This window comes from Nothobranchius furzeri, chromosome 16 (assembly GCF_043380555.1).
Source record: "Nothobranchius furzeri strain GRZ-AD chromosome 16, NfurGRZ-RIMD1, whole genome shotgun sequence".
NCBI lineage: Eukaryota > Metazoa > Chordata > Actinopteri > Cyprinodontiformes > Nothobranchiidae > Nothobranchius > Nothobranchius furzeri.
This window is the reverse complement of record NC_091756.1, coordinates 45,676,216-45,697,355: the sequence shown is the minus strand read 5'-3', so window position 1 is coordinate 45,697,355 and position 21,140 is coordinate 45,676,216. Positions and strand designations below refer to the sequence as shown.

General features: G+C 41.5%; 2 protein-coding genes across 4 annotated transcripts in view; both read left to right on the top strand.

Moving 5' to 3' along the window:
- Nucleotides 1-466: 466 nt before the first annotated feature.
- Nucleotides 467-5,571, top strand: rpl38 (ribosomal protein L38). Of its 2 annotated transcripts, none has more exons than XM_054749325.2 (5): nt 467-526; nt 726-753; nt 1,206-1,266; nt 1,624-1,746; nt 5,498-5,571. In XM_054749325.2, exons 2-5 carry the CDS (start codon nt 751-753, stop codon nt 5,521-5,523), a joined length of 213 nt encoding a protein of 70 aa, XP_054605300.1. In that variant the 5' UTR covers nt 467-526; nt 726-750; the 3' UTR covers nt 5,524-5,571. The 2 variants fall into 2 exon arrangements, with proteins under 2 accessions (XP_054605300.1, XP_070401543.1); XM_070545442.1 differs by lacking the exon at nt 467-526 and adding an exon at nt 527-589.
- Nucleotides 5,572-6,979: 1,408 nt separating this feature from the next.
- The window catches only part of ttyh2 (tweety family member 2), a 112,270-nt gene continuing 98,109 nt past the window's right edge, over nt 6,980-21,140 (top strand). For both annotated transcript variants that reach the window (XM_015962811.3, XM_015962810.3), the window contains exon 1: nt 6,980-7,320. In XM_015962811.3, the coding sequence (XP_015818297.1) occupies nt 7,192-7,320 (129 nt within the window). In that variant the 5' untranslated portion in view covers nt 6,980-7,191. The remainder of the gene's footprint in view (nt 7,321-21,140) is intronic.

Genomic DNA, 21,140 nt, shown 5'->3' with positions numbered 1-21,140 from the left:
GATTTGTTATCTGTGAAAAAATCCTAAAAACATGTAATTAAAACAATTTCCAGTTCTGAAAGGTTAATTTGTCTATGAGTATATTCTCTTTATATTTTAGATGCATTTGTTCACCTTTGATTATACATTAAAAGTGATCAGTGACGATATTTCTTTGTTACTTTGCGTTTTATTTTTTCTGGTTCTGCATTTGACATCAAACACACATTAAAACACGTTACTTAAATAACTAACTGAACCGCAAACTCGTTTTTAGCTCAGGTATTTGTTTTGTCTGTGATCTTTTGTCCCTTGTAGCTGTAAAGTTAGGCACAATGTTGCATTAACTATCAGAAAACATAGTTGAAAGTGTTATTTATCACTACTAATCTCTTAAAATACCAAAATATAATGTAAAAATGTCGATTTTGAACTTAAACAGTTCGCCTTTTCCTTAATATTGACCCACTGCGCTTGCCGTGGCTTGCTATAAAACCATTTCAAACCGGAAGTCCCGCCCCTTTTCATCCCTTCTCCGGCTGACTGAGTGAGTCAAGCGTTCGCACACAAACAGACCAAGAATTTCAATCGTTAGACATCCTCTTTTCCAGTAATAATGACAAAGTCATATCTGTCAAAATAAAATTGTTAGAACCATTCTCCACATTGTAACGTGAAAATTCCCATTTTAAATTAATTTGTTGCTCAACCGATTATGTGATTCGGGTCATTCTGTTCTTTCGCAGCATCCAGTCCGCTGACACGGGAAGCATGGTGAGGATCGTTTTATTTGATGTACATACCTAATAGTTTGTTGTGGGGTGTTTTGTGTATTGTTCCCTCATACTGAATTCCAGAAATGCTGTTAAGAGACCGACCAGAGGAAAGGATAGCCGCGACTTGTGGTTAGCATTAGCTGGCTAGCTCCTGGGCCTTGACATGTTCAGCTCGGTATTTGACTAGCTAATGTACTTCATATCGAGTACATGCAGAAACAACACTTACAGGTGCGATTTCAATCCGCAAGATGTCCAAACATCATTAGCTGACGTGCTTATGATGCATTTCACAAGCTTGCAAGAATAATGGATGGACCAAGTGCTGGGTTTTGGCTTCAACAGAAACTTCAGTTCCACCGGTCCACTAACACCAGCTCGTTTTTGTCTCAAGTCAGTATTTTGTGATCAGCTGTAATACGCCTAACTGCCTGCTCCTGTTACCTTTAGCCTCGCAAGATCGAAGAAATCAAAGATTTCCTGCTGACTGCCAGGAGGAAGGATGCCAAATGTGAGTCCAAATAATCCAAGCACAGATTCTCTTGTCGTGTTTTAATCTGTTTTACATAAATCTTTGCAGTATAAATTAGATGAATTTAATGAGTTAAAAAGTAAGCTTCCACAGTGATGTAAAGAAACTATTTTACTTGAAAGCCCCTTGATGATACAAATGTCAACTCTAACAGCACCCTTTAGTGGTTCTTATTGAAACAATAGAATCATTAATCAGAACAACCCAAGTCAAATATTCCTTCATGTTTATTCATAACTCTGGGATTGCTTTCTTATAAATAATTGATAAAGACTAGTCGTGTTGACTACATTTTTTTATATATGTAAAAAATATATATTTTTTTCTCCCCTTCAGCCGTAAAGATCAAGAAGAACAAGGACAATGTAAAGTTTAAGGTGCGCTGCAGCAGATACCTGTACACATTGGTCATCACAGACAAGGAGAAGGCCGAGAAGCTCAAGCAGTCCCTGCCTCCAGGTAATTTAGAATAAGTCATGTTTCAAATACATTCTTACTACAATATCTCAATGCATCACAATTATTTCATATGGATGTGTTTTAATCGATAAATAAAAGATGTCATCTATCAGGGTTTTTCCTGGCTCAAATTGAGGCAGAGGTGGTACCATCCTGACCATGCGCCAGCACATACATACTCTGCATTCAACTGCCTCACTTTTTTAAAGGCAAAATATTATAAAAGTCAATAATATGCATTAGATTGGTGTTAAGTTCCCTTCTTCCCATCTGATATTTATAGTTAAAAATATTTTTTAGTACCTACATTTCAGTAACATTTTAGGTTTGTATTAATAACACTCATCTTAGTCAAAATAACACAAGTATATCCAGTAAAAAATAATGCATTTCATTGACATGCATTTGTATTGAAAATGGTAATAACATTTAATTTCTGCTGCAAACAATGTAATGGTGGCATTATGTACAGGTTGGCAATAATCCAGTTCAAATTATGTTAGAAGATAGAAGCATTTGTGGTTTATATACAACGGCTTGCCGTACTTCCTGCTTCTGTGTGCAGCGGTTCTGATCCATAGAGCTGTAGGATGCAGAATAAACAGGATGGTGGGGACTTTTCATCCGCTTGTAGAGTTTAGTCTTTTAGTTTTACGATCATATATTTTTTTGTGCGCCACTTGATAGTGAGACTGGTACCCGTTAGCTTTAGCATTAGCCAATCTGTAGCTGCACTTTTGATCCCTAACTTTGGACCGGTTCTGCCTTTGCTGGTTCCTTTAATTTCCTCCACTACATCCAGACCACACTGTGCGCCAGTAAAGTGTTTTTCTTACATGTAACTTACTTTTGTTCAATAAAGTTCTGGGGAAAATGAAAATTCAAAGATGTTGCACCAGTGCTACGTTTAAAAATAGACCGACACGCACAGACCGTTTTTTTTTTTCATCGCACTGTTCAGCCCTGCTCTGATATGGAAGAGCCTGGGGGAAAATCAGGACGTCAATAGCGCCAACCACAGATATGTACCAACTAGCGAGAAAAGCAATTTTTGATCTTTGTCTGCAGCGGTTTTAGTGCTTTTCGGTGCAGCGCTGCTGATACAGCGCTCCTGTAGTGGCGCAGCGCTGCAACTGCAGTTAAAATAACATCCATATAGCTGGGGGCAGCGTGAAATCAGGCTGGGATGGCACAAAATTAGCTGGAGGCGGTAGCCACGCAAATTTGAATGCAGGGAAAAACCCTGTATATGGATGTGTATATATATATATATATATATATGTATATGTATGTATATTATGTGTGTGTGTGTGTGTGTATATATATATATGTATGTATATATATATATATATATATATATATATATATATTAGGGCTGGGGGTAAACTTATTTTTAAAACTATTGTTCTGACGATTATTTTATCAAATGGTCGACTATTCTAATGACTATTTAGACAATTAATCAAACGATTATTTTTCTATAGCACAATTAATAAAAACCAGAAAATCTCAAATTCCTCAAAAAATTGATTAATTAGTACTGAAAGAGAACACTACGGGCCTTCCATTTTGTATAACACTGCTTTTATTGTGTTGCGGTTGGTTATGTTCTGGAGACATGTAGAACTTGGGAGTGCAGGCTGCTGCCTGAGAGGTGGTTGGAGACGGAGTGTCTCCATACTGCTTTGTTTTTGTCATTTATGTGCATGAGGCGAGTGATGTTACGAGCCTTCTTGGGGAGTTTGGCTCATGTGCAAAAAGGAAAGGACAATAACACGGGATTTAAAAGTTAATTAAGGTAGTACGACTTGGGTTGCGAATGAGCACAGTCACCAATTCTTAGAATTGTGTGTACTGAAACTAATTTCCCTCTGGGATTAATAGTTTCTTTGAATTTGAAAATGATGATCAGGTTTATTTACAACAACAAAAAAATCTTTCCATCCACAGGTTGGGAATAAAACAAATTCTGCCTGTGGGGAACTAAAACAAAAGTACAAATAAGTAGGGATGTCCCACTGGGCAACGATTACTGGGTTCTGGACAAAAATAAGGATCTCCAAAGGTCCAAATTCTTAACTGGGTGGTTAAACCAAACTCAAGGTGATATTTTAAACTAAACCGAAAAACTACAACACTCTAAATGTAATTAAAGGGAGATCTACACCACAAAAAAGATTAACTCCAAACCAAAACGTAACAGCTTATCCAAACGCAAGAAGCTGTTAGCAAAAATGCTAACAGTAGCTTTACCAACGTTAAGTTCAAGTTACCAACTTTAAATAAACCAAAAATGCCCAGCAAACAGACCAGCATGGAGGAGAGACTGCTACCACAAAAACAGCTCTCCTAATGCCCGAACGAAGCTCCTTTATGAAGGGAGAAACTCTCCCGGTGATTTTCTACATCTGCGGTATAGAGGAAGCAGCGCATTTGACCCCGGAAGTTGTTGTCCGTTGCCGGGCGACAAAGGCGGGCAAAACAAGAAAGGAATCTAGTAGCGGACGGACATTGTTCCGGGTCTTCGGTATTTGGCGGAGATGTTAGTGAAGGTGGAGAAGAGGGCGAACTAGAGGAAAAACAGGCAGATTCCTCTATTTACAAACTCCTGGGGATGCAACAAGTGGGCGTGGTGCGTCGACTACCGGATCTGACATCGACGAATTTTTTGAATCGAGCCGTCTACGTCATCGACGGATATATATATATATATATATATATTTTTTTTTTTTATCAAAAACGTGTCTGACACAACATGAAATGCCCCAAAAGCTCTTCATTCACAGCGGTATTTAAGACTATGTAAAAGTGCAAAATATTTTAACTCATTAAATGCCAGTCATTTTCTGATCAGGAAAGCCCTGATCACGTGACGTGTGACATACGCTGATGAAGAGTAGCTGTAGAGACGTGGTGTTCATTCTCACGGTGTGGGGGCTTGTTCCGACGCCCGCACCGTACAAAGTGCGATTGGTGTTTCCTATTCTGTAATTGTGGAGGACACTTCAGACTCTGACAAAGTTAGAATGTGACGCTGGTGCCATGGTTAAAAAAACAAAACTGCATTCCACTATAATCGATTATGGCATGTTTCTTCCACGATTCAGAATCATTTGTCCGCATCTTGGTGCATCGATTTTTTTTTTTTTTTTGTTTTTTCAGCTCTATTAATCACTAGGGATGTAAAAAAAAAATATTCACGTGGCAATATATCGTGATTTTTTTTCCTGTATTACATCAATATTCAAAAGTCATGTATGTGAATGTATCGCAATATATCCCCAGTATCGTATCGGTAGAATTTCACCAATACACATCCCTATTACAAACTGGTTGCCTTATTTATTTATTTTATTTAGATCCAAACATCTTTTGCTGTCGATGAATTCAAATGGTGTTTTCTTTTTGGGACTCAAGTGGTTTGTCCTAAATTGAAGTGGTAGCAGCCGGCTGTTTCGCTTTCTCTGACGTAATTGTGCCATAAACCTCACACTGTTGGTGTTGCTAAATGTGAGTGTGTAAGGAATGAAGGACCTAGGGAAGTTCAGTGAGAAACACAATTGGATAGTCCAGTGCTTGCTGGACTGAGGTTTTTAGACAAATGCAAGAGAACCACTTCTTTTCTTTTTCAATCTCCACAATATATTTATATATTCATCATAACATTCTAACATAGTATAGCTATAAAGATGTTTTAAGCTACATTTTTTTCCATATTTGCTATTGTAGTAATTACTGTTCTGTTTTGCAGGCCTGGCTGTGAAGGAGCTGAAGTAAATCCAAGATGTACAGATAATTGTAATAAAAAACTGAAAAAAAGGCTAACCTGAGTAGTTTTTCCTCCTGTGATGCACTGGGAAAGAGTTGATAAAATTTGTGTGAGGATGATTCATAAACTTGCCATAAGATGCCCTGATTGAGCTTTTGATGGCCTGGACCTGGCCTTTGTTCGTCACTGTTGAGATTAGGAACCTTTATCAGCATTTATACAAATGTATTTTAAGTAGGTGTTTTGCAGCTGCAAACATCTTCAGGACGGTGATGGTGGCATCACTTCGTACTCCGTTTATCCGCGGGCAGCAGAGGACAACGTCCACTCTCCACTCCGATGACACAGTCTCATGCACGATCCAGTGAGTAAACTCCATGAACAGAGACGATGGACTTTTCAATCGTGCATGGGACTGCATCATCGGAGAGGAGAGCGGTCGCCCTCTGCTGCTCGCGGATAAACGAGTAGGAAGTGACGCCACCGTCAGCTCTGAAGGTGTTTGCAGACACAAATGAAACCATCAGCAAGGTAAAGAGAAACCTTATCTGTGTTTTAAAAAAATGGAATTAAAAGACAAACAGCAAGAACGTGCAAAAGATATTTGGAGGTTACTGGTGAAAGTTGGTTTCCTCAAAACCGGTTTAAGGGGTTGATTAACCCCTCCTTTGCTACAACGCGCCGCTAGGTGGCAGTGCAGTTGTAGTACAAACGCTTACTGAAACCAACGCTGATCTAAAGGATAAAAACTCGTCCCGTTTATATGAACCTAAACGTGTTACATTCATTACGTTAGTCTGTTTCCCAGTACTTTCTTTTTCCTCGTGTTTCTTGCTTTCAGCGCGCGCTCCTCTCGCTGACTATGGGACTGTAAAGTTGGCTTCTGATTCGGGTTTGGCTAAAGGGATGTTCTGAGTTCATTTCCATCTGATCTTTAAAATGCGTATTCAACTCTTTGTATCTGGACAGGAATAGGCGAGACTAGACAAGTCCATGAGCCAGTTGTAGCCCTCGGGGTCCCTAGTTGTGTTTGTAGGATGGTGGAATTTCCGTTCTGGCTGTTTAGACAATTGTATTTTTTTTTTCATTAGATTTTTTATTAGACTATGCCTATTCAGAATAAACGAGATCACCAATTGATTCTAATCAATAATCCTAAAGGACTTTTTATTATTAATTTTTTAGATTAATTTGGTCAGTTGAATAAAAATGGCTTCAGATTTAAACCACTACATCCAGACTGTTCACTCATAAAACACATTTAAGGTCTTGGTAAAGACATTTTTGAGTTGGATCGATCGAAGTTGCTCCAAAAGGGGAAATTCGGTGAAGCCACCCTTTAAATGAGACCACTAATCGCAAGCGAACTTCGTCGCGGAGCAGCGCTGGGTCTGATAGTAGCGGTGGGTCCTCAGACCGAAGGCGAGGAACGCAGATTGACTGCTGCTTTGTCGGAGACAAAACATCGTCTTCAGGTCCACCTCCTGACCGGGACTTCCTCCAACGCCTTCATGTGTGGAGGAGTTACCATTTCTGTGTCTGACTATGCTGAAACCGCCTTTGATTGATGTGAGACTTGATTAAGACCTCAGCCTGCGGACCGACCCGGACCGGACCACCCGCTTCAGGACTCACGGGCTAATTGAGGCTGCAGCAGAACTTTTTCTCTTGCAGGGATGTCTTCGGACCGAGTGGATTACATTGCTCCCTGGTGGATTTACTGGCTTCACAATTTTCCTCACATCAACTTGAGATTTCATACTATTGATAAGAGTTTCCAGCCTGAAGATGAGAACTACCAGCAGGTCAGTGGAGGAGGATAAAGGGGGCTTCGTTTGTCTCAGAACTGGGACAACACCCGCCCGGGGCTATGAGGGGGTCTATCCAGCACTCACTTTACATCAGACATGTTTGTGCTATTTTATTACGATTCAGTTTTGAGGTTCAGTAGTTGAAGTCCGATCAGGTATTTTTTTTATTTATTTATTTTTTGCTCCAACATAGCCTTATTACCAAATATAAAACCGTTAAGTGACTTGGTATACATTTAAACCAGGGCTACGTTTACCACGTTCTCTGTAGTATTGAAGTTGGTTTTTAACTGAAACAACTCCCCTAACCTAGTGTCTGAGACGCAGATAGAGGAGAATGTTGGCAAAGATTAGACAGTTTGACTCATGGGAGCCAGTTCATTCCCATCTCTAGAGAAGATGACTGGACCTTTTTCACGTGGATCAGCTGTGAGTGACTAACAACCAGCTTGTGAACTCCTTCAAGCCCCGTTCATGATTATTTAAGTCACTATCATTTGTGTTAAGGTTACAGCGCATACTCCTGCTGGGCATAAATGGCATTTATTTCTGTAATCCAATCAGCACCCAAAGTCTCAGAGCTAAGTGACCTTTGAAGATGGATTACAATTTCAATTACTCAATCAAAACTTTATTTATTTAGCCAATTCAATTTTCACAGCAATTTCAAATTCATAGCAGCTTAAAAGCAAGACCATCCCATCCATCCATTTTCTTCTGCTCATCTGGAGTCGGGTCGTGGGGGCAGCAGCCTAAATCGGGAGGCCCAGACTTCCCTCTCCCCAGCCACTTGGGTGAGCTCTTCCGGGGGAATCCCAAGGCGTTCCCTGTCCAGGTGAGTGACATAGTCCCTCCAACGTGTCCAGAGTCTCCCTTTAGGCATCCTCCGGGTTGGGCATGCCTGGAAAACCTCATCAGGGAGGCGTCCAGGAGACATCCTAATCAGATGCCCGAGCCACCTCAACTGGCTCCTCTTGATGTGGAGGAGCAGCGGATTTACGCAGAGCCCCTCCCGGATGACTGAGCTTCTCACCCTATCTCTAGGGAGAGCCCAGCCACTCTGCGGAGAAAACTCATTTCGGCCGCTTGTATCTGTGATCTCGTTCATTCAGTCACTACCCAAAGCTCGTGACCACAGGTGAGGGTAGGAACGTAGATCAACCTGTAAATTGAGAGCTTCGCCTTGTGTCTCAGCTCTCTCTTCACCTCGACAGACCGATAAAACGTCCGCATCATTGCAGACGCTGGACCAATCGGCCTGTCGATCTCATACTCGAGCTTCCCATCACTCATGAACAAGACCCCGAGCTACTTAAACTCCTCCACTTGGAGCAGGACCTCATCCCTAACCCGGAGAAGGCGTTCTACCCTTTTCCAAATCAAGACCATGGTCTTGGATTTAGAGGAGCTGATTCTCATCAAAAGTAAGATGTTTAAAATAAATCCAAAATCACAGTAAAAACAGTAAAATATAATATTAAAACAATTATTAAGACAGCAACATCATCCTCACTTGATGATTAGTTTTTAACTTGGATTTAAGACATTCAAAGTGGATGTTTCAACATCTAAAGGTGAGGTGTTCCGCACCGGTGGTGCATATAGTTAAAAGCTGCATCACCTGATTAAGATACTGTACCTGGTACGTTAAAAATGCCAAGGGCGGCCAACCGGGGTGACCTAACTAGTGTAAGTAAGGGATGAGAGATTTAGCCATTAAGACAAACACAGTGTGACATATATGGGATAGGCTCCATGCATGATGATCATCCAACAGCAGATTTAGTTTCAACACAAATTTTTATGTTTGTACAAATTTCAAGATGACGTTTAAATGTATAACCAAGTCACAGGAAGGGACCACATTCTTTAAACTAATTTTTCAAGAAAAGGGCAGATCAGATAAGGAAGACCATTGTGAAACATTATCAAACCAAACGAAACTCATGCGTCTAATTACATTTATAGATATAAATAATAGATCTCTTTGTCAAAGTGACGTGTTTGTTACAAATATAAATTCAAACTTAGTTATCTCACATTCCTTAGGTTTTAAGGTCCCCAAGTCATATTAGGAAAAGTGAATTTAAGATTTCTAAAAACATGTAGAGTTCAGTGAAATGTTTTTTACATCCTGTAGAACTGAAGAGCTATCAGCTATATGAACTCAAAAAGACCAGAGTACTGATGCCACATTAAAACACCTCCAATTCTACACTGTTTCAGAAGGAAAAGGCCTTTATTCCAAGTTCACATTTCATTGTCTTTATTGTGGAAATTCAGATTTTTAAATGACTGTTTTACTAACATAATGGTGTGTCTCAGAGGTGTTCGGTGTCTTGTCCAAGGACACAACAGCAGCAACAGACTGAGCAGGGCCAGAACCTGCAACCTTCCGATTTTGTGCCACCATCTCCCCAACTTTAAACCCAGTACTTGGACTAAAAGCTATATTTTGGGCAATTATTTGGACCGTTTCATTTTTAGATCAACAAGAAGGCTGGAAACAAATAAGGTTTTTTTCATAGTAACTTTTCTTTACTCTACAGCAAGCACCAATGAACAAAATAAGGACTTTAAAAATAATCAGGAATAGATCAGATCACTTGGGGAATGTCCAATGTCTCATGCGTGGTTCACCATACTGTGGGTGTAGATGTTCTGTTAAGTAGTAGTACCTAACATTGTGTTTCCACCATTTAGTTGCAGTTTTCTTTAAAAAAATTTTTTAAAGTGAATTCATTTTTTTTTTTTACATAGAATTACAATCATTCCAGTGTAGATGACTCAGTGCACCCTCAAGGCAGTCAAATGATGGGTGTAATGTTGGGTATGATTAACCTTTTTCTTTAAACTTCCTTTTCTTTTATTAGGAAGTTCTCTGATGTACAGGTCCTTCTAAAATTTTTTGCATATTGTGATAAAGTTCATTATTGTCTGTAATGTACTGATAAACATTAGACTTTCATACCGTAAATCCTCTAATACAGGCCGGTATTCAATTAAAGGCCGGGTCTCCAATTTTGGCCGGTGTCGGAGTTAGCGGAGGTAAATAATGGCCGGTCTCTTATTGTGGCCGGGTGGAATGTGGTAACAAGCAAGTATGAGCGTCCCAGCGGCAGGGTTATAGTCCCCAAATCAACCAGCAGGAGTCAGTAGAGGTTCACGCAGACCTTTATTAGGCTTTTTCTTCAACGCTTTGTAACGCTACAGACACGATCCTCTATCACGCTCCTACCACACAGAGTCACGGTGTCAGTTAACCATGCTAATTCAACCAGCTCCACAGAACACACATCACCTTCCCTGTGGCTTACATAACACTCACACAACACGCAAATCAGCACATAGGAACTAGCAGAACGATAGGAAACACATATAACACGATACCCAGAATGCACCTGGCTTACAACCCCAGCCAGGTCATTACACTATCAAGTTCAAAGAGAACATGCTGATTATGCTGCAGAACACTGGGGAGCAGTAGCAGGGGTTGTATGAACTAGTCGACTTCACTATAGTGACTTTTTATGCCTGTCGTCGACTAGTCGCTGTCACGTGATAATGACCGGCAAGGTGCAGCCCTCGGAAAAGACAGCAGCCTGCTATCAGCAGGTGACAAGCTCCTGCGCTCGGGGGGGGGGGGGGGGGGGGGGGGGGCAACGCGCTGTGCCAGACCGTAGGCACTGACACGCGATCGTTCATGTCGGTTCATTTCCTTTGATGTTTTCTGTCTTTTATTTGCGCCTGATGTGTATCGCTGCTGTGGAGCGGGGCGCATCAACTTGTCCTCCGACGCACAGATCACTGATGCGGCCGGCAAGCAGGGAGCGCTCCGCTGTTTTCGCGGTCGGTAGATCTGCCTCCTGAGCACGGCCACAGTAACAATCAGGTGTCGCCACCTCAAAAACTAATTTAACACGCGATCGTTCATGTCAGTTCATTTCCTTTAATGTTTCCTGTCTTTTATTTGCGCCTGATGTGTTTCGCTGCTGTGGAGCGGGGCGCTGCGCGCATCACCTTGTCCTCCGACGCACTGATCACTGATACGGCCGCCAAACAGCGAGCGCTCCGCTGTTTTTGCTGTCGGTAGATCTTTTAGAACTGCAGTTCAAAGGTAACTCATGAGGTGAATATATATGAACCCAGGTAGCAGTTTTTCTTTAGGATTGAGAGGAGATGCAGGAAGATAATAAACAGACAGGACAGAAAAATAGTCAAATAAAAACAAGTTAGCTTTTGTACCTGCTGTTGCAACAAACAGACACCATTGAAGGTCATCAGAAGTGAGGAACAGAAAATGAAATAATTATTTTAATGTTTAGAGCAGCAGGAACTCCGAGAGGCTGCAGGCGCATCAGTGAGTTTGCGGCTGCTGCGCAGGGGGAGGGGGCTGAAGCAGGGGGAGGGGGGAGATGGCTGAAGCAGAAACTACCGTTGTTAAAAGAAATGTGTTTAACTTTGAAAATGTGGGTGCAATTTTAATTGTCAAAAACTCCAGCGAACCATTAGTTCATTTTGCTCAAATAGAAATAGAGGCCTGCCTCTAATACTGGCCCTCCTTCCAATAAAGGCCTGGAGCTTGATGAGCTTGAGTCAAATACAGGCCCAGGCCTGTATTAGAGGATTTACGGTATATTAGAGTCATTACACACAGCTGAAGTAGTTCAAGCATTTTATTGTTTCTAATATTGAAGATTTTGGCATACAGCTGATGAGAACCCAAAAATCCTATCTCAAAAAATTAGCATATTTCATCTGACCAATGAAAGAAAAGTGCTATTAATACAAAAAATGTCAACCTTCAAATAATTATGCTCAGTTATGCACTCAATACTTGGCCGGGAATCCTTCTGTAGAAATGACTGCTTCAATGCAGCGTGGCATGGAGGCAATCAGCCTGTGGCACTGCTGAGGTGTCATGGAGGCCCAGGATGCTTCGATAGCGACCTTAAGCTCATCCAGAGTGTTGGGTCTTGCGTCTCTCAACTTTCTCTTTACAATATCCCACAGATTCTCTATGGGGTTCAGGTCAGGGGAGTTGGCAGACCAATTGAGCACAGTAATACCATGGTCAGTAAGTTTTGGCACTGTGAGCAGGTGCCAGGTCGTGCTGAAAAATGAAATGTTCATCTCCATAAAGCTTTTCAGCAGATGGAAGCATGAAGTGCTCCAAAATCTCCTGAGAGCTAGCTGCATTGGCCCTGCCCTTGATAAAACGCAGTGGACCAACACCAGCAGCTGACATGGCGCCCCAGACCATCACTGACTGTGGGTACTTGACACTGGACTTCAGGCATTTTGGCATTTCCCTCTGCCCAGTCTTCCTCCAGACTCTGGCATCTTGATCTTCGAATGGCATGCAAAGTTTGCTTTCATCCGAAAAAAAGTACTTTGGTCCACTGAGCAACAGTCCAGTGCTGCTTCTCTGTAGCCCAGGTCAGGCGCATCTGCCACTGTTTCTGGTTCAAAAGTGGCTTGACCTGTGGAATGCAGCACCTGTAGTCCATTTCCTGCACACGCCTGTAGACGGTGGCTCTGGATGTTTTTACTCCAGACTCTGTCCACTACTTCTGCAGGCCCCCCAAGGTCTGGAATCGGTCCTTCTCCACAATCTTCCTCAGGGTCCGGTCACCTCTTCTCGTTGTGCAGCGTTTTCTGCCTCACTTTTTCCTTCCCACAGGCTTGCCACATACAGCACTCTGGGAACAGCCTATTCATTCAGAAATGTCTTTCTGTGTCTTACCCTCTTGCTTGAGGTGATGTGAAATGATGACTTGACCAAACTGGCTATTTGTGGCTGTGGTGTTTAGAAAAGCAGAATTTGCCATCTATATATGCGGCGAACCATCTATCTATCTATCTATCTATCTATCTATCTATCTATCTATCTATCTATCTATCTATCTATCTATCTATCTATCTATCTATCTATCTATCTATCTATATATATATATATATATATATATATATATATATATATATATATGCAGAAGTACAGCCCTGGGGTGTAGGAGGGTAGCATGGTGCGGCTCTCAGCAGGTGAAATCACTTCCTTCTGAGAAAAATGTAAATCAAGAGCAGTCAGTTAGTCTGAGGAGGAAAGTCCTTATCACTGAAACTATCAAATGACATTCATCATGGAAACTACTCTTGTTCAGTTTAGTCTTTATCAAATTAAAGGCACTCTTTTCAGACCTTTTTGAACAATTGGCTGTAATTGATGTAAGAAGGAAAGCCAAAGCTAATAAGTTACTACTCAGAATACCTTATTAGTTGATGGATGGATTTGAATGAAAATATCAGAAAATAATCATTGGCTGGACATTTTTATTTGATTTAACCAGGAAAGACCCTTGAAATTCAAATTCTTCTTTACAAGTGTGCCCTGGCAAAGACGAGCAACAGCTCAGTCAGCACAACAATGCAAAACACAAGTACAGACAACAGTTTACACATCACAGGGAAAAAGAAAACTTTACAGAGTCAGTGTGATATAATTCATGAATCAAAGAGTTTACATCAAGATGTTTGAGTGTGTCAAATATTTAAAGGGTAAGTCACACACTGAGATTTATTTGTAAAAATTACATTTATAAAATCCAAATACCACACCCTACATAATCAGAACTCCATATGTCTGTATAAATCATCACATTTATCGTGTGTATGTGTGTAGAAGTTGGGGGTCCTGGCTTGTCTTGGACACAGGCAAGGAGGTCCTTAAGGAAAACAGTTTGGGAATCACCGGTCTAGAGCTCTAGGCTAGCTGACTCCATGAGTAAAGGGCAGGGGCCTCATTTATCAAGCTTGCTTACGCACAAAACGGGGTCGGAAAACTGCGTAAGCAACTTTCCACACAAACTTTGGGATTTATGAAAGAAAACTTAGCAGAAAAATGTGCGCAACTTTAAGTTGACTAAGGACCTGGCTTACGCACATTTTGGACATGGAGAGCACCTGCAGTGCTGCTGCTGAGAAGGATACAATTATGAAATCCTGCAGCATTATCACTTGTACTGCTTCGTTTTCACACAGAACAAGACGCCCCACATGCACACATGCGCGCGTACACAGATGGGCGCACACTCTCACACACACACACATGTGCGCACACTCACAGCCTGAAGCGCAGAATACAGAATGCAGAATATCAGCAGGAGGACAGATTGAGACAGAATGGCATGCGTCTATGACAGTGTGTGTCCTGTCACTGTGACCCGATTGATCATGTGCCTTGGCTACTTGTACAGGGGAGATCTCTCTTTGGCTGACTGGTTAGTAGTGATGTATCGGTCACGAACGAACCGGCTCTAAGAGCCGGCTCTATGAAGTGAACGACGGGAGCCGGCTCGTCATTGGGAGCCATCATTTTTAATGCTTTAATTGAGCTGTGTAATGTGGAGTCCTTTCCATTGTGCAAAAGCTGCTGAAATGCTGTCCCAGATAGCAAAAATTGGTTGAATAAACATTGAAATAATGTTTTGCAGAGACATTGAAATTACATTGAATTCTGATGTTGAAATCATATTGAAAGTGTCCCCTGCGCTTTTTGTTGAATCAACATTGAATTTTCAACCATGCAGACATTGAATCAATGGTGATTCAACCATCATCTAAATGTGCATCTACATTAAAACTTTAGTTGATTCAATGTTTAGAAAAAGTAACTGAATCAATATTGTTTCAACCATCCTCTAACTGCAAGTTTTTTAATTACTGAACAAACAGCAAATGTTTTACATTCAGGTTTATTCCATCACTTTAAAAAAATCAGTTTTTAAAACAATAAGTGCTCAAAAGTTAAACACTTTGACTCTCGAACATTTCTTTCAAAATAAAGCTGTTTATTTAACAGAGGACAATTCATTAGTTTAAAACAATTTATTAAAGGTAATAATAGTTAGGCAGATAACAGGAAATAGAATTTTCTTGGTAACACTAACAATACAACCAGAACTCCACCGCCATAGCCCATGTGAAAAGGACGCTGTGGAAGAGAAAGAGAGACAGCGGTCACAATGTGACCCAAAACACAGCAGACAGTATGTAGTTACAGCCCAAATTCCAAAAAAGTTGGGATGCTTGGTAATTTTTTTTTAATAAAAACAAAATGCAATTATTTTCAAACCATGCAAGCCATATATTTGAAAGAGAATAGTGCAAAGAAAACATATGAACTGTTGAAAGCAGGGGAAAATAAATATTTTGGGGAAAAACACGCTAATCTGAAATTTGATACTTGCAACGTGTCTTAAAGTAGTTTGGGCAATAAAATGCTGTAAAAGTTGAATAATACTTAAAACACAAGGAGGAACATTTCAAATTTAATTATATTAACTCCCTTGAAATGCATCCTCTGGGCTAAAAAGGAGACAAATCATCCTTGTTTTAGTGGCAAGTTCAAAAGGCAGTATGATAGTACGGGGATGCAGTAGTGCTTTGTTTATGGTTTTCTTACTCATCTGAATTGCCCAAATGAATGCTGCATGACATGTATAGAATTTTAACAGCATAAGTAGCCACCCATACATTATATTTTGAAGGAAGGCCTTAAATATTACCAGATAATGAGGGCAAACTGTCCCTCGAAAACAATGGCCACAGTGTCAACAACCAAACCTGCTCTTTAACAATGATAATAAAGTAATGCTACACTAATAAGGGAAAACAGACTGGTTGAAGCGGCCAGTATGAATGGTAGGCTTCGGTCAGAGAACCAGGGAAACTAGAATTATTCTCAGTGAGTTTATCTAAGTTGAAGTTGAACAGCAGACTCGTGCAACCAAAGCAAGATACATGGGTTTAGATGTTGTTTCTAAGAACAAAGGGATTTCCATAAGTTAAAATAATACAACAAAGACATAACTGACACACTGCAAAAAATAATAATAAACCCACATTCATGTAACTAAAGGTATGTTAGCAGCTTATCGTGTGCGCCAAGGCACCCAAAGGGCTAGTTTTAGCATTAGGAGCTAACAGCAATCATTAAACACTATTAAAACACGCTAAAGAATCCCAAATGCGGCTGACGGACTACTTTACACGTAAACATACTAATAAGCATGAATATAATCGAAATATTCGTCTTTTATTACTTGCTTTTATATCCGTCATTCAACACACCGGAACCGGAAGTATGTCCGTCAAAACAAGGCACACCTTGAAACATGGAACCAAACATTAGCTCTGTCCAGCGGAATATTGGTTCTGCTTCAGTCATTCGGACATAAATAATAATAATCATAAGTGTTTTACATTTCTTAACCTCGATATATCGAGGTTGGAAAAATTATTGAGCTTCTTTTTATCTATCATTAATTGATCTCCTCCTTGAACCGTCACCTTATCATGGTGGAGGAGTTTGAGTGCCCTAATGATCATAGGAGCTATGTTGTCTGGGGCACTTTGTGCCCCATGTAGGGTCTCCCATGACAAATTGGTCTTAGGTGAAGGGTGAGACAAAGAACGGTTCACAGGATCTTTCATGGAGGTAAAGCCAAAGAGTTGGAGTGCCCGACCCGGAGGGTTACCGGGGTCCCACCCTGGAGCCAGGCCTGGGGTTGGGGCCCGTGAGCGAGCGCCTGGTGGCTGGGCCTTCGCCCATGGGGCCCGGCCGGGCCCAGCCCGAACCGGATACATGGGCTCATCCAACTTAGGGCTGGGCGATATGACGATTTTAGACCGTTTTACGATCTACACATCTGACGGTCTGTTATTTTTGAGAGACCTTTTTATCACGATTCACAGCTCTGCTGTTGAATTTCTGCCTCTGAATGAAAATGGAACTTACCTCCGGCGAATGACACGCCTTTGTTTGACCCTTAACCAATCAGAGTGAGTCATAGTAATATATTAGTGCCCCGCTTGTTTTCACTTGTGTGTGAACAAACATGGCTTCGGCCACGGCTGAGCGACAACGAGGTTTTCGTTCCGAAGAGGAACGCAGGGTTTCCTTAGCGCGCGGCGCTAACAACTTAGCGACGTGACATGTCTCGGAGAAAGCGTAAAAACACGTTGGACGCTTCTTCTGAAGCAGGAAAATAACACCGCTTCTTAAGCAGAGCACGACGTCGCCTCGGCTCGTCCAGCCTCTGCCGAGCCGGTGTCGGTACCGGACTGAGCTCGGTCACTGGGTCGCTGGAGCTGCCCCGTGAATGCCTGATGGAAAACCAGCGGGTTTCATCAGACTCGTAGTTTCTTGTTTTTGCTGGGACCCCCTGTATTTTACCGCTCCCTCCTGCAGTCTTCCCCTATTAACATTTAAAATGATTCTGTAAACTCCGTGTTTCAATAGAAAAAATATCTGCCTCTGCCAGCTGCAGTAAATGTAGTCTCCAAATAATAAGAGGTGCATTCATCTGTGTATCTCCTTTGATCCGCATTAGTGATATTTTCAGCACCAGAACAGTGAAGCAAAGAAAGATTCCTGAGTTTGTTAGTAATTTTATTTATTAGGTGCATCTAACCTGTTCTATTTTTCTCTGAAATGAGATCAAATCAGTGCTTCTATGGGTTGTCTCCAATCTGAACTGGAAAATTTTACTTTATTTAGAGACTTAATGCAGAAAATATTCAGAATGCGCAGTTTTTTGCTACCACAAGCGATCTCTGGTCCAGCCGCACATCAGAGCCGTATTTGAGCTTAACTATCCACTACATGAGCAATTGGGAGCTACATAGTATTTTGAACAAGTTAATGTTTGCACAATACGTTTGCAATTGACATGTTTGCACTTTAAATATGTTTACGATTTTAATTTATGTTATGTTACTTGAAAAACGAGAAAAACAGATTTTTGTAATTGTTTCTCTCAGGGCTTTTATCATCTCTGGTGTGAGTTTAAAATATGTGTGTTAGCACTGTGCTGATTATCCCTAATATGAATAAATGTTTATTTATTCAATGTTTCTCTTCTTTAATACGCAATTGAAGTTATGCTATTCATGGATAAAAAATCGTGATAAAATCGAAATCGTGATAAATATTGGAAAAATCGTGATATTCTATTTTTGCCATATCGCCCAGCCCTAATCCAACTTAAACCCACCACCCGCAGGAGGAACTTGAAGGGTCCGGTGCAGTGTGGATCGGGTGGCAGACCAAGGCGGGAGCCTTGGCGGTCCGATCCCCGGACAAGAAAACTGGTTTTTGGGACATGGAACATCACCTCGCTGGCGGGGAAGGAGCAGGAGCTTGTGGCAGAGGTTGAGCGGTACCGGCTAGATATAGTCGGACTCACCTTGACACATAGCATTGGCTCTGGAACCCAAGTCCTTGAGAGGGGTTGGACACTCTCCTTTGCTGGAGTTGCTCTGGGTGTGAGGCGGAGGGCTGGGGTCGGCTTTTTGTTAGCCCCAAGACTCTCTGCCTGTGTGTCGGGGTTTACCTCGGGGGACGAGAGGGTAGCTTCCCTGCGCCTTCGGGTCGGGGAACAGGTCCTGACTGTTGTTTGTGCTTATGGGCCAAATATCAGTTCAGATTACCCACCCTTTTTGGAGTCCCTGGGACGAGTGCTAGATAGTGCTCCATCAGGGGACTCCATTGTCCTGCTGGGGGACTTCAATGCTCACGTGGGCAATGACAGCATGACCTGGAGGGGTGTGATTGGGAGAAACGGCCCGCCTGATCTGAACTCGAGTAGTGTTTCGTTATTGGACTTCTGTGCAAGCCGCAGTTTGGCCATAACGAACACCATGTTCGAACATAAGGATGCCCATCGGTACACTTGGTACCAGGGCAGCCTAGGTCGCAGGTCGATGATAGACTTTGTCATCGTATCATCTGACCTGCGGCCGTATGTTTTGGACACCCGAGTGAAGAGAGGAGCGGAGCTGTCAACTGATCACCACCTGGTGGTAGGGTTGTCACGGTAACCGGTGTAAAAGTCCCATTAGTTGTCACACACACAGGTGTGTGTGCGAAATTTGTTCTCCGCATTTGACCCATCCCTTGGGGGAGCGGTGAGCTGCAGACACAGCCGCGCTCGGGAACTATTTGGTGGTTTAACCCCCAATCCAACCCCTTAATGCTGAGTGTCAAGCAGGGAGGCATTGGGTCCCATTTTTTCAAAGTCTTTGGTATGACCCGACCAGGAATCGAACCCCTGATCTCCCGATCTCAGGGTGGACACTCTACCACTAGGCCACTGAGAAAGGTCACTAGGCCACTGAGAAAGGTCGGTGTAATGGTAAACTGCGGTAAATAAGTTGACAATAATAATAACCGTCTTGTTTTTAAAAAAAAAAATTATCTCGGTGGGTTACCGTGGCTGTGGTGTAGGCGCGGTGACCCTTACCAGCCACGTATCATCTGCTGAAGTTGCCGACGGCACATGCGCGCTTTGTTTTTTACAACCAAAACTTTCTTGAAGCTAAAGCTGAAATAATGGCCAAAGGAGGAGACGACAGCACCCAGGAGGACATTTTTTATCCCTCAAAGAAGACAAAGTGGGAAGTACGGGTATCTTTTAGATATCTGAAGAATGCCGAGGGAGTTTATAGAAGACAGACGGCTGTCCTGTTTGCAGCACGTGCAGAAAAAGTGTCTGTGAAAGGCAGCAATGCTTCAAATCTCATGACACATCTGCGTGACCGTCACCCACAACTCTACAGTCAACGCAAGGCAAGCTAACGTTAGCATTTTAGCTAAAATGCGTGATCCGAGGATTTGGGTTGAGGGAGAATGCAACGAGTCGCTATATAAAGCATCCGCAGCGCCACTACCTGCATATAAACCGTGTCACGGACACCCCCATGTTGAAATGACGCTATGCATTACGGGGCTCCCAGGGGCAGATAAGAGTTGGTCTCTCTCCAAGAATAATTATGAATTTAACAATGATTACTGCCTGATGACATTTTCCCACATCTGCAAAGCTCACTGGAAGGACACAAACCGAGGACAATATTTTCCTGATATAGGGTTTATTACTCAAGTAAGGGTAAAAAAGTATCTGATTAAAAGGCTACTTGAGTACTGAGTGTCATCTGATCTAATATTTTTAAAATGATGACATCAAACAGACATAAAATAAGAAGTTATGGGCAAATATTGGTATTTTAAAGACTAAAGGGGAAATATGTAAACAAATAAACAACATAATTACAAAATAACACATTTTAGGCAAAATTTAGACACAAACTGAGGACAATATTTCCTGACATACAGGGTTTATTTAATTGTGTGAAAATGTAGCGCGTTTAAAAAAATACCGTGATAATACAGTAAACCGTGGTAATTTTGGTCACAATAACCGTGAGGTTCAATTTTCACACTGTGACAACCCTAATACAGACCATTTTAGATTAGGTTACATTTCCTTTATTCCCAGATTATGTAGTTTGTAGCACTCATCATAATGTAGAAAATTTCTGGCCAATCCACGTGATCGGTATCGGTGATCGGCAGCAAAAAACCTGATCGGTGGATCCCTAGTTAAATTATTAAAATGTGTTAATTGGTAATTATGTGTCATCAATATATCAGTTATATCAGTTTCACTGCAGAGTTATGTGCCCATGATTGTAAAAAAGTGTAGTATGGCATCTTACTTTCTCCCTGTGGGACCTGCAACTGATGGTATTGCACAACACCGGATGCTGACATAATTTCTGAAACACATAAGAAAAGTAAAAGTCAGTGAAATTATTAGCATTTATTATTGTAACCTTCTAAATGAGTATGTTTCATCTAATGCATCACAGTGTTAGGAACACAAAAGATGGAATACACACTTTCCCATTTTAATATTTCAATAAAATTATTTTAAAGACAACAAATACAGAGGATTATATAAATGCTAACAATC

Excerpts from the sequence above, each read along its gene's own strand:
- rpl38 (XM_054749325.2), top strand. Across the intron at positions 1,267-1,623 it reads CAGGAGGAAGGATGCCAAAT|CCGTAAAGATCAAGAAGAAC; the intron begins GTGAGTCCAAAT and ends TCTCCCCTTCAG. Across the intron at positions 1,747-5,497 it reads CAAGCAGTCCCTGCCTCCAG|GCCTGGCTGTGAAGGAGCTG; the intron begins GTAATTTAGAAT and ends TCTGTTTTGCAG.